This window comes from Phytophthora infestans, genomic scaffold (genome assembly GCF_000142945.1).
Source record: "Phytophthora infestans T30-4 supercont1.68 genomic scaffold, whole genome shotgun sequence".
In the NCBI taxonomy this organism is placed as follows: Eukaryota; Oomycota; class Peronosporomycetes; order Peronosporales; family Peronosporaceae; genus Phytophthora; species Phytophthora infestans.
The window spans coordinates 279320-291795 of NW_003303691.1; the positions used below are offsets into that span (position 1 = coordinate 279320).

The following is a 12476-nucleotide window of genomic DNA, read 5'->3' on the forward strand; positions in this document are numbered from 1 at the left end:
GCGTGCTATTTAGATATGTTGTTCCTGTTATGACGCAAATAGGCTACATGTGCTAACGATTGCGATTTTGCAGTTTACACCAGGGCTCCAATACAAACAATTGATTTTGGCACTGCGACACATTAATCACGCACACCCTAGTTTACTGAACTCAAGTACTATATATCGTAATGATCGTGTCTAGTGTGCATGAACGGTGGGAGGTGGTGGCCGGTGAGTGGGGCCAATTGTGCCTGATGGTGGCACACTGGGGCTCGAAATCAGATTATGCATCTATTAGCTTGCATATAATACCCAACATGTCGCCCATATCGAACCGTGGCGGTTCCCACGGGCCTGGAAATGCTCTCTGTTCTTATTGCGCTCACATTCCATACAATAGTGCAAATTTACCGACACCTTCGGTGTAGGCCCTATTAATCCTCAACTATGATAATCTGCTTCGTACAAAAGCCGCCAGCACGGAGCCAAGTGCTAATAGAATGTAATGAGAGGTGTCCTGACTGGCTTCGAAGGTTAATTAGTGATCCAGAGCGGCGGAGGTGCGGTCACAACACCTCCCACTCCATACAATGTTGATACGTTCGTGTACACTAGAAACAATCAATTAATGTGTCACGGTACCAAAATCAATTGTGTGTATTGGGGCCCTGGTGTAAGACTCGGTCTTATATCTGCCCACAATAGCGGGATGGGATGCCTGCAATTTCGAGAATCCGCAGGACTTCCAACCCGGTGTTATAGACAAGAAGGAATATTTTATGGTGTGGCCAACAAATATTATATAAGAACATCGACTGGAACAGCGGCGCAATGCCATCGCGTGAAGACACGATATGCCTAACTTTGCTGCTTTCGTCTGTACTACCTAGACCCTTACGAGCACCCCATGTAGCGGTTCTCCAATCCGCTTGACGATGGTGGTGACGGGTTCTGTCGTCGCCATGGCGGCGGTTGCGGACAGGTGGCTCGTGTCGGCGGTGTGTGCTGCTGCTGTCAACTGTGGAATAGACGATTGAACTTGAGATGAGCGGGATTTGTGTATCCCAAGACCGTGCCACACAACGTCCCAGTGGGACGAGAAGGGGTGTCAACCTTACAGGTCATCCCAATATCCCGCAAACTAGATCGCTGATTGGCCCATTCGTCTTGTGGGACGATATAAGACTGAGCCTAAGCTGCAAAATCGCAATCGCTAGCCCAAGTAGCCTATTTTGTGTGATAACAGGAACAACATATCTAAATAGCACGCTCTAACGCTAAAATTTGAGAGAGCTACAGCCACCGTGGGTGCGTGATCTGATGTGGCGCGGAGTGAATGACATGTAAGTTACATTGCCTTTTAAAATTAATATATCCAAAATGATGCTTCAGCATTGGTGGTGGGTGGATTTTTAAATCCTTTAAAAAGGATTATTCCCGACCCAGTAAGTTTACTGGTAAACGGAACCCTGATTAGGATGGGGGACTCCAACAATGTAGTGGCGTCACAAGAGCTTCACTGCCAGCAGTTGTTGCGAGAAGGAACGGCATCATCGTTGGCAGAAGCAGTAAAATCAGCGCACTTTTGCTTGGAGCTTGACAAGACCCTGGTTCGTGGATATCTAGTGCTCACCGAGGCGCTCTCTAGACTGCACAGACACGAAGACGCCGTGATATGGTACAAGAAAGGTATGTTTGCGCACTAAAAAACTTCGTTTGGCCACGTCATGTAACGGTACTCTGTCATTATTCGCGTCCGATAGGACTGGGGCTGCATCCCGACAACGCAGATCTGCAGTCAGGATTGAAAGAAGCTCGCATTGCAGTTCTGAATGATTTACTTGAACAGAGTGAAGACGAGGACCATGATGAAAAAGAAATCTTAGTGACCCGAAAGCAGCTTGGGCAACTTACTACAAGTGAAAGCTATTTACAAAGCCTAAGTGATGTACAGCCAGCAAGCGAGAGCTGCTCGCTCCGCTCAACACAGATGGTACAGCGTGCGCGAGTATATGCCTCTTCTGGTCTCAATGACAGTAAGAGCACTGCTGTACAAGACAGCAGAGAGACGCATACCACGGTATTTCAAGCCAAGATGGGACGAGTCCTGGAACACCTCGACATGCTGAAGCTCGCGAGGATAGCGGTCGTATATATCTTCTCCGAGCTGTTGATTCTACGGCGTGTGAGGGTTGGAATTGGGCTCTTCTTCCTCGGTTTGCTGGCACAAGCGATAATGCATCGACAGAAACTTATGGTGATATCCATGCTGGTGATATGCTTCTACCGCTCGCAGCTCAAAGAGCGCGCTCTACGCTATGCACAAGACTGGATACAGACATCGAGAGACAAGTTGGGCGCTTTCACGTGGATGCCGCGGGTTGTTTTCGTAATTCCAATCTTCATGAAGGTGTTTGGGCATCTGAAGTTTATGCTGTTCTTGCAGCAAGATGTGCGTTTAGCGGGATTCGTGCTTGCAGTGGCAGCTGCGTTGGTTGCCAACGCGCTGCGTACTAGCGCTGGTCAGCAGGCGAAGCTGTGGGGTATAGGAAGGCGCCTAAAGCTCGCTGCGTATCTCACGACGATCGCGTACTGGGTGGTTTGGCGAGGAAAATTGGCTGATATGACAAGACTGCTTGGACCGGCTTTCATTGATGCAGGCGGTGTCGTGCTGGGCTCTGTTTCATCGTCGGAGATACAGGAAGTCTGTCGTCGCGCTTTCAAAAAGCTTTACAATAATGTGGTGAATGAGATCCAAGCCGACGTCGACCTAGACGCGTGGTTTCTTTTGGGTTTGGGTAACTGGGTTGTCGAATACTGGCAGCAGCCTACTGACTTTTCATTGGAAATGCTGTCGAAGATGCTGACGGAATGCCTCGACTCCATGGAGAAAGCAGCGGTGCGAACATTCAGCCCCGAGTTACGTCACTTGCGAAGCCAACTCAAGAATATGAACATCACTGACGAACTACAACTACTGGTCGCATACTTGAAGCAGAGCCTCGATCGTGTTCCACCTCCGAAGCCGTTCGGCATGGCATCATTATTCACCAAAACGTGTCCGTCATTCGTGGCTTTCGCGCTTCTTGTTGTTTTTTACGGAGTCATTTCGCTGCCGTTGTTGCCGTTTGTTGCATCTGAGTTTCAAGACGCAAGAGATTTGTACGACCGCTACTGCACTGGAAGTCTGCAGGAAAAGGATGGGCTGGAACTTATGCTGCTAGACTCGCCACTCTTCCACGTCTGGACAAATATGAAGGGCTGCATTTACTGCCTTGAAGGTAGCGTCACGTTTTCAAAGGCGGTGGCAACGGGAACGCAAATTGTATCGGCAGCAGCCAGAATCAGGTATGCATGTGTTAATTTCTTCAATCTGGAGATCGCTTGTGTTTAACAGAGTTTGTGTGCTTAATGCTAGTCGGCTGGCAGTTTTCGCGTCTCGCGTAAAGAGTGGCGGTGTTTTCGCAAATGCCCACGACGTTCCGGATCATATCGCGAATGCGTTCCTCGTCACGAAAGACTCGAGGTATGGCAAAACGTCGAGTGGTTTTTTTTGTAGTACTCGATAACGCTCTAACATCCTTATTTACGACTTACCGTTTTCAGTTTAATCATTGATGGAGTGAGGTATCTCCGTGACAGCACACACTTTCAGGATTTACAGGCTTCAATTGCAAACTGGTGGTCGGGAGGGCGAGCAAAGGAAGCGACGAGCTAGGTGAAGTCAATTCTGGCTTATTTAGAAACATGTATTCGAGTCGAGATATCATTTCTATGTATGTACGGGGAGAGGGCAAGGCCACCATGAAATAGTCTATGTCTGCGACTGCAGCAACCGCTGCTTGTTTTCTGGCTGCCGCTCTTGTGCTTTGGTCTTGGCTTATTCGTCGTGGCCGCAGCCGTCGCTGGAGATTAGAAACATTGAGCTAGTTGAAACGACGCTTTTGGTTGAAGCGCTTCATCTCCAGGATAGCCGACGAAAGCGGCTGCTCGCTGCACTCGCCCTTTATCCAGGGATGGTTGAGTGCCTCTGATGCGCTGAAGCGATCTTGAGCTGACACGTTGAGTAAGTTGCGAATCAGATCCTTGGCTGCTCGAAAAATGAGAGAAAAAAACTTTAGATGTGCCTACAACACCTGATTTTTTGGTTGGAACATTAGCTACACACACCTCCGTCCGATACATTTGTCCAGTAAGGGTGAGGGAAGTCCAGCACACCCGAGCGGATTTTGATGTACACCGACTCCAGACCATTCTCATCCTCCGAGAAGGGAGGAAATCCGCACAACCTGAAGAAAAAAAAACAGCCTAAGCCGCTGTATGAAATCTCGTCGCGCAAGCCACGTACATGATGTATAAAACAACGCCAAGACTCCACAGATCCACTTTACTGTCGTAGCCTTCGCCGTTTAGAACCTCAGGAGCTGATTAAAAGAAAAAAAAAATCCAAAATGTCAGCAACTCGTCAAAAGATTTAATAAAATATTCTCTTCCAGCTCACCAACATAGTAGTCCGTCCCGCAGCTTGTGTATGCCCGGCCACGAGAACGAGCGCCGTCATCTTCATCCTCGAGGATCTTGGCAATACCAAAGTCGCTCAGCTTGACGTCACTGCTGTCGCCGCTGGCAAGAAGAATGTTCTCTGGTTTAATGTCACGGTGCAGGATGTGGCACGAGTGGAGGTAGTTGAGGGCCTGCAGCACATTGGTGGTGATCTCGGCTGCTTGTCGCTCCGTGTATACACCTACCCGCACGATGCGGTCGAACAGCTCACCCCCAGTGACTCTAATAGCAGCAGAAACACCACTCGGTTAGTCAATCATCTAACCAGTAGACATTGGCAAGCTAAATCACCTTTCCATGACGAGCAGAAGCTCCTGGTCACTCTCGTAGACCTCCTCGAGGCTAATGATGTTAGCGTGTTTGACTCGGAGAAGCACTGTGATCTCGTCACGCAGGGTCTTCTTCTTAACACACAGCGCCTTGTTGATAACCTTGACAGCAAAGATCTGCTGTGTCTCCTTCCTCCGACAGAGGTACACAAGTGAAAAGGCGCCACGGCCAATAAGATCGCCCACGTCATACAGCGAGTGGAACATGGCCACGCCGTGGACATCTGTGAGTCCCTGAGTGACTAAGTTGTCCTCCTCCTTACGGAAGAAGGCTGAGAGCGGGGGAGCTGGCCAATGGAGAAAGAAACACAGACACACACGTAAGAAGTTCAGTCTGAGAAGATGGCTACACCTCACTCTGCTGAGCCAATGGACGGACCTTTAAACGCCGCCATTTTAGAGAAGTCTGCAAGGGACGGAAGAGCGTAGGACGGAGGGCTCTTTGCTACGATAGCTTATTTTTCTCTGTGTGTGTCGCCAAGGTGCACGACGAGACAGCGAGGGCGTAGGCGCAGGCGAAAACGCGGAGCTGAGTACGATGGCGCCTTGAGTCGTCAGGCCAGATCTGCGACTCGAAGACTCGAGTCGACGCTTTGTGTTCGTTCTCCTTTGTCCTGCACCTCGAACTTAGCCGGATTTGACACCACCCATTGGCTGAAAACATGCCTGTTAGCGATTCAGTACGTCCAAGACACGGGAGATGAGGGTGGGGAGACCTGTAGTGTATTCAGTTAGCCACTTGCAGTGGATGGCTCCATTAGGCACCAGGACCCAATTTCTCATGATGCACGTCAACTCAAGTTCGCATTCCAGTCCTGTAGTGCATCGAATTGTGCTGCCGGGTTCTTTTCATCCCTTTCAAGCCAAAGTGTCGCTTTAATGCATGCCATGCGTGATCGTGATCAACACGACCGAGACCACAGAGAATGCGAGCACCATGTACAGCCACGACTGGTGCGCGAACGGACTCGCAAAGCGATTCTTGTTGCCGCGTGCCGCCGGGGGACCTGGGCGCGTGACGGCCACCTCCATTGGATGCATCTGCTTCCACTCCGTCGCCAGGCGACGGCGCAGGCAGAAAACGAGGAACGTAGGGACGATCCACTGCAACACCATCAAAGCACACAGGCACGTCGCGCAGTTGTGAGTTCGTGTTCCCTTGAGAAAACGCGCAAAGCCACAAGTTCAAAGCAACACGAACCTGAATGCCCAAACCAGCGTACGCGCCTGTGAAACCCACCAGCATGGACACATCTTCGGTGAAGAACGCCACTACGAGCGGCGGCAGAAGTGCCACCAGCGCGTACATGTTGGTTTCCAAGAACCCGTACAGTCCTCTGGAAGGAAAAGCGGCATCGCTCGGTGCTGACGACCCGTTCATATTCGTCGCGAGGTGGCGGATATTCTCACGGAGCGTGATGCAAATAAGCGGGAAGCTTGCACTAAAAGTGACCAGTTCATCAGCATATACGTTTTCAGCATGTTGAGTGGATCGGACTATGGAAGACGCACCTTAGCGTGAACACAGGGAACAGACTCAAAAAGTATCCAAACGCTTGAACCGGGTAATTCTTGAAGTTGAGTGTGTACACATCCTAAGCAGAAAAAAACAACCAAGTGTCAGTTACGAAGCATGCAGCAACATTGCGACTGTGACCGCACATCGACGTCCTCTGGCTGGAATCGGAAGGTTGCTGACGCGCAGAGCACAAAATAAACGCTAAGGACCGCCTTTAAGAGGATATTCAGCATCAAAGCGTTAATAATAGAGTACCACCAATCGTTATTAATAACAGCGCGTTTAGAATGGCACAGGGTTGCACAAACGCACCATGAAGGCCGAGGCGAGGACCGTGCCTACTTTGGATTTGTCCGTGATAGGTGCCACGAGACCTGGAACGCTGTCGCACCAGTAATATACCACAATATGTCGGTTGGTTCTCTTTGATGAAGACATAATTCCAGCAGAGTAGCGTACCTGTGGTGGCACATGAAGGAGTAGATGCAAACACCGAAGAAGGTGGCAATGTTGGCCGGTTTTTCGTAACTCACGACATCTGCAACGCTCCGGCCGTGGCCGCGCGAGATCCCGATAATGGCTAACACGATCATAAGGCCAAACGAAGCGTGACGGATGATTGTTGAAACAAGTTGGAGTGTGCGCGTCTTGTGCACATGGCCGAACGTGAACGGCCCGAGAAGTAGACCGAAGAGTACGACAAAAAGACGATACAAGTCCGAGCTGTTGAACTTGTCGGAACATTCCCAGACAACAGCGTCCGCCGATGGGCGCGGGCATATTATCTCACGCAGGGACTTGGGGACAGCTATTAAAGGCATCAAAAGTCGTAGCAGCCGTTAGTTGTCAACGGCAGCACACAGAAAGTCCCATCGCCATCCTACCAACAGCATAGATGGCCAAGTCACCGTACAGATATACAGTGATGCATGCGTAGAACGCGACAATCCCTCGGTGGTTGAACAGCAGTTCTGCCATCTCAGCCAGCTCCATCTGCATATCATAGCAAAACATGAGCCCCAGCTCGGCATTTTACAGGCCAATGACCTCCGCGCACCTTCTTAGATAGATCAAAATGAAACCTGATCTCGCTAGTCTTCGCTCGCAGCTTGCGCTCTAGTACATCATGCTTCTGCAGTACCAAGCGCACATCAAACGGTGACGATATCGTCTATACATGAGATCTGCTGGCCATGCAAGCTCAGAAACATGCAAAAGTACTTCACTGGCGACCATTAGCGGCACAAACTCCGTATGCGCGTCGCCGTCGTCGCTGTCACTGAGCTCGTTCATCGGCTGCTTCTCGTCCCCATTTGCAGCGTCCACCCCCAACTCTCTCGCGCGTCGCTTGAGCGCGTTCACGCCCGCGATGGCCTCGACCATGAACGTGGCAGTCACATAGCTGACAGATGCTAGGATGGACAGCGCGATGGACCCGTAAATCAGGCCAACCTGCAGTCAAACAGCGAAATAGCGTTAAACGAGCTTTTGATGGGCCATATCATCTCTCCTTACGTTGGCGAAGGCGTGGGGAATGGTAAGCGCGCCAGCGCCCACAATGAGGTTGAAGATAAAAACGAAGCCCGTAAGGGGCGAGTAGCTCCCAATGCTCGGTCCGCCGCCTGCCATTCTCGCCTTGGTCAGCTGCGGTGCTGCTCGAGATCGAGGTAGACAATGCAGTTCGTCCTTTGAGTTTCACTTAGGTACGAATGGAGAAAGTCACTTCAACTTGTCGCAATGGCGACGGCAGTGCTGCGCGCCCGATTCCTGCTCACCAGCGGCCACTTGGTGGCCACATACCTTGTCAAGACAGAAGTGGGCTCGGCTTTATATCGGATTGGTTTGTGCTGTATTACATTGACGTTTTGGCGTGGCTGTTGCTCATAGACCGCAAGCATTGTGGCATATCTGTCCTTTGCTCTGGCGGGCGGAAATCTATTCACAGGCCTCGACGTCTTCTCATCGTTGGTATGTGAAGTTTCTCTTTGTGAATTTCTGCTCACGATATCTCCCGTCGATGTCTGCAGAAGAACGCTGTGCATATTTTCTGCCACTTCGTTGGGGGCGTGTTAGTCTGCCAAGTGATCCTTCACGATCTGGACCCGGGGCGATATCTGTGGTAGGCATGACAGGCTGATCGTCTGCCCTGTGAAGATATAACTTGTGTTCTTGTTTTGCCAAAGGTATGTAGTGTTGCTGACTCACGTACCAACCTCACTGTGCACGCTAGACACGATTGCACAGCTCCTTCTTTTCAAAACTGCGCGTCATCCATACTGAGCAGTAGTGTAAGGGCGTTTGCTTTCAGTGTCGTATGACTAAGTGTTATTATAAAAAAGAGCAATACTTCACACTACTGCAAGGTATCTGTATCCCTTCAATTCGGTCCTGGACCTCAGTCAAGTGCGAGTCGCTTAGGCGTTGGTCTTCTTCATCAGGTTCAGCGCGCTGCCGTTCTTGAACCAAGCGATCTGCTCCTCGTTAAAGGTGTGGTTCACCGTGATGTCAAACGGAGCCTCGCCCGATGCAGGGGTCACACGAAGGGTCAGGGGCTTGCCAGGCGTGAAAGCCTTTAGGCCCAGAATGGCCACCTTGTCGTTGCCCGTGATCTTGTCGTAGTCCGCCGGGTTCGCGAACGTCAGCGGCAGCATACCCTGCTTCTTCAGGTTGGTCTCGTGAATACGCGCGAACGACTTCACGATCACAGCACGGCCGCCAAGATGACGCGGCTCCAAAGCGGCGTGCTCGCGAGAGCTGCCCTCACCGTAGTTCTCGTCACCGATCACAACCCAGCTGACACCGTCAGCCTTGTACTGGCGGGCCACAGCGGGCACCTTGTCGAACTTGCCCGTAAACTGGTTCTGGACGCTGTTAGTTTCACCCGTCTCAGCATTCTCAGCACCGATCAGCAGGTTGTTAGAGATGTTGTCCAGGTGACCACGGTACTTAAGCCACGGGCCGGCCATACTGATGTGGTCGGTTGTGCACTTGCCCTTAGCCTTGATCAGAACCGGCATTTCCTTCAAGTCCTCACCGTTCCACTCATCGAATGCCGACAGTAGGGCCAAACGCTCGCTCTTGGGGTCAACATTGACAGTCAGACCCTCGCTGCTAGTAGGCGGGGCCTGGAACGTCTCCTCACCGGGGTCGAAGCCACGCGGCGGCAACTCCTTGCCGAACGGGGCGGTGAACTTGAAGTCTTTTCCATCAGGGGTCTTGATCGTGTCCTTAGCAGGGTCGAACGTGGTGATACCAGCAATAGCGCTCACGGTCACCATCTCGGGGGACGTCACGAAACTGTGCGTGGCCGGGTTACCATCAGCACGCTTGGCAAAGTTACGGTTGTATGACGTAAAGATCGAGTTCTTCTGTCCCATGGGCATGTCCGTTCGGTTCCACTGCCCAATGCACGGGCCGCAAGCGTTGGCAAGCACGGTAGCGCCAGAATCGAGGAACGTGTCCAGAATACCGTCACGAGCAATGGTGGCGCGCACCTGCTCCGAACCGGGAGTCACGTAGTAGGGCACCTTGAACTCGAGGCCAGCCTCCTTAGCTTGCTTGGCCAGATCAGCGCAGCGGGTCATGTCCTCGTAACTGGAGTTCGTGCAAGAACCGATCAGACCAGCGCTCAGCTCCGTAGGCCAGCCGTTCTTTTCAGAAGCTTCCTTCATGTCAACACCAGCAACGTGGCCAAGGTCGGGCGTGAATGGACCGTTCAGCATCGGCTTGAGCTCGTCGAGGTTAATCTCAATGATCTGGTCGTAGTGAGCGCCCTCATCGGCACGCAGGTTGGCCTTGAACGACTCAGCAGCCGAGGCAATGCCACTACGCTTAGTAGAGCGCAGGTAGTCGCCCATGCGCTCAGTGTAGGGGAACGTCGAGCACGTGGCGCCGATCTCAGCACCCATGTTACAGATCGTACCCATACCAGTGCACGAGATGGACTCAACACCGGGTCCAAAGTACTCGACAATGGCGCCAGTTCCACCCTTGACGGTCAGGATGTCAGCCACCTTAAGGATCACATCCTTGGGCGACGTCCAGCCTGACAGTTTACCCGTCAGGTTCACACCAATCACCTTAGGGGCCTTAAGCTCCCAGGCCATGCCGGCCATCACGTCGACGGCATCAGCACCGCCGACACCGACAGCGCACATGCCCAGACCACCGGCGTTGGGGGTGTGCGAGTCCGTTCCGATCATGAGACCACCTGGGAAGGCGTAGTTCTCGAGAACAATCTGGTGGATGATTCCGCTGCCAGGCTTCCAAAAGCCCATGCCGAACTTGGCACCAGCCGACGACAGGAATTCGTAGACCTCCTTGTTGACGATATTTGCGTTGGCAAGATCCGTGTCCGAGCCCTTCTCGGCCGTGATCAAGTGATCACAGTGAATCGTCGTGGGCACGGCAGTCTTAGGCAAGCCCGACGAGATGAACTGCAGCACAGCCATTTGGGCCGTGGCGTCCTGCATGGCCACGCGGTCCGGGCGCAGCTTGAGGTACGTCTCACCACGCTTGGCCTTCGTGGTGGCGTCGTCCAAGTGGCCGTAGATAATCTTCTCGGCGAGCGTCAGCGGCATGTTGCCGTTGGTCTTGCGCACCGTGAAGAGGTTCTTCTCCATCTTCTCGTAGGTCTGATCGATGGTGGGGCTTCCCTTGGGGTCCAGCACAGACAGGGGCACAGGCACGCCGCAACTAGATGACATGCTGGCCTAAGGAGGAGAACATGGCACAGACCACCGAATTGTCAGATAAAGGATCGTTCAACATGTACGCAGTGCGGAGACCGTCTACCACCAAGGCTAAATCTCACTAGAAACTCACCTTCATGACGGTGGAGCGCAGCGACTGACGCGCAGCGCGCGAGGTCGTGGAAACGGCGTACATGATGTAGGGACGACTGAGCTTTCGGCGTCCGTTCCGCTTGCGAGGAGATCCCGAAATGGGGTGGTCCAGGCGGATCCTCGAAGCGGGGTGGCTCACTTATAAATTACCGATAAATTCCGGGCACGCAGATGTCGCCCCTCCAGAGTCCTGTTTTTATCTGACGGCTTTATCCGTGATATCTCTCTGTACTTAGCTTTTGTATTCGCACGACACCCGCCAATCTCAGCCTCACGTAGCCCGACGTTTAACGTGGGGCGAAAAATCTACGAAGGATGCATCTCTTAGGTTTTAGACGATGCTCTTACTTGAGGTCGTGAGTTATAAGACGGCATCTGCGTTTTGCATACATGTAACGTTTTCAAGCCTCGAGGTCCAGCGAGGGCGGGTCATAAGTTCGCTTTGGAAAATGGGAATTGTGCCCATTTGCTTACAGTGCGAAGCCCGTGCCATGTTCCAGGTAAACACACCGGTAATCATTCCTGGCGTCCTAACATTAGTGTTAGGCTAACAAGGTACATACTACGTTTTAATTTAAAAGAGACTTTCAGAAGCAGTGTTTTTTTTAATGCACGTTTCCAAAAGTACGTATCAGTGAACCAAAACAAAGAAGTTATACGTATTATTTGGCACGATCCTCAACATGCAATGGGCTACTGGGTGATTTTTTTTCGCCTTTCAGGAATTGCTAAATCGAACGTGTTCTAGATCGCGACGGTAACCGGTGGAGTGTGTGCGCGTAGTAATGTGAAGTCAATTGTATTACGATGTTCTTCACAGACGTTTTTTTCACCTGAACTGCAATGATACATGTAACTTTAGTAAATCACTATTAGTGATTGCAAATTGCAATCAAATCAACCAAACGTCCGTAAATAGGTCACCTACGTGTGGAAGCTGTCGGCGTTGTTGGAATCACAGGCCTCGGATGCTTTTAACGCAAATGACAACAAGTACTGAAGTTCGACATAGATGTACCGATATGCCAAAAAAAATCTTCCAGTAATGGGTATGCTCCAAAGCGCCCTTGATCAAATGGGCATGGCCAAGTGCCCAACTGATACCTGATCACAAAGTGGTGCTGAAGCGCAATAATGCATATGTTGTGCCACATGGTGCAATTTATTCGCATTAGGATTGGCCCCAGGCCGCCTAGAATCTGGCTTCGAGCTGTCGCAAACTTTAAACTGCTATTGGCT

The 12476-nt window shown here is 51.5% G+C and overlaps 5 protein-coding genes across 5 annotated transcripts; 2 read left to right on the forward strand and 3 right to left on the reverse strand.

Annotated features, from left to right (window-relative positions):
• Nucleotides 1–2077: 2077 nt before the first annotated feature.
• PITG_18044 (uncharacterized protein) lies at nt 2078–3700 on the forward strand (the record flags this gene model as incomplete). Its single annotated transcript, XM_002997633.1, has 3 exons — nt 2078–3330; nt 3401–3508; nt 3589–3700. 3 exons carry the CDS (start codon nt 2078–2080, stop codon nt 3698–3700), a joined length of 1473 nt encoding a protein of 490 aa, XP_002997679.1.
• Nucleotides 3701–3908: 208 nt separating this feature from the next.
• On the reverse strand, nt 3909–5482 carry PITG_18045 (protein kinase, putative; the record flags this gene model as incomplete). The annotated part of the gene is made up of 6 exons (XM_002997634.1): nt 3909–4072; nt 4153–4271; nt 4331–4406; nt 4484–4767; nt 4837–5161; nt 5254–5482. The coding sequence occupies 6 exons, from the start codon at nt 5267–5269 to the stop codon at nt 3909–3911; spliced, it is 984 nt and encodes a 327-aa protein (XP_002997680.1).
• A 93-nt stretch (nt 5483–5575) lies between these two features.
• On the reverse strand, nt 5576–8052 carry PITG_18046 (uncharacterized protein; the record flags this gene model as incomplete). Its single annotated transcript, XM_002997635.1, has 8 exons — nt 5576–5978; nt 6076–6316; nt 6387–6469; nt 6706–6775; nt 6853–7201; nt 7278–7386; nt 7615–7845; nt 7909–8052. The coding sequence occupies 8 exons, from the start codon at nt 8020–8022 to the stop codon at nt 5751–5753; spliced, it is 1425 nt and encodes a 474-aa protein (XP_002997681.1).
• A 78-nt stretch (nt 8053–8130) lies between these two features.
• Nucleotides 8131–8673, forward strand: PITG_18047 (uncharacterized protein; the record flags this gene model as incomplete). Its single annotated transcript, XM_002997636.1, has 4 exons — nt 8131–8196; nt 8281–8346; nt 8421–8512; nt 8577–8673. The coding sequence occupies 4 exons, from the start codon at nt 8131–8133 to the stop codon at nt 8671–8673; spliced, it is 321 nt and encodes a 106-aa protein (XP_002997682.1).
• A 23-nt stretch (nt 8674–8696) lies between these two features.
• Nucleotides 8697–11730, reverse strand: PITG_18048 (aconitate hydratase, mitochondrial precursor; the record flags this gene model as incomplete). The annotated part of the gene is made up of 3 exons (XM_002997637.1): nt 8697–11105; nt 11218–11375; nt 11712–11730. 3 exons carry the CDS (start codon nt 11728–11730, stop codon nt 8808–8810), a joined length of 2475 nt encoding a protein of 824 aa, XP_002997683.1.
• Between the last annotated feature and the right edge of the window lie 746 nt (nt 11731–12476).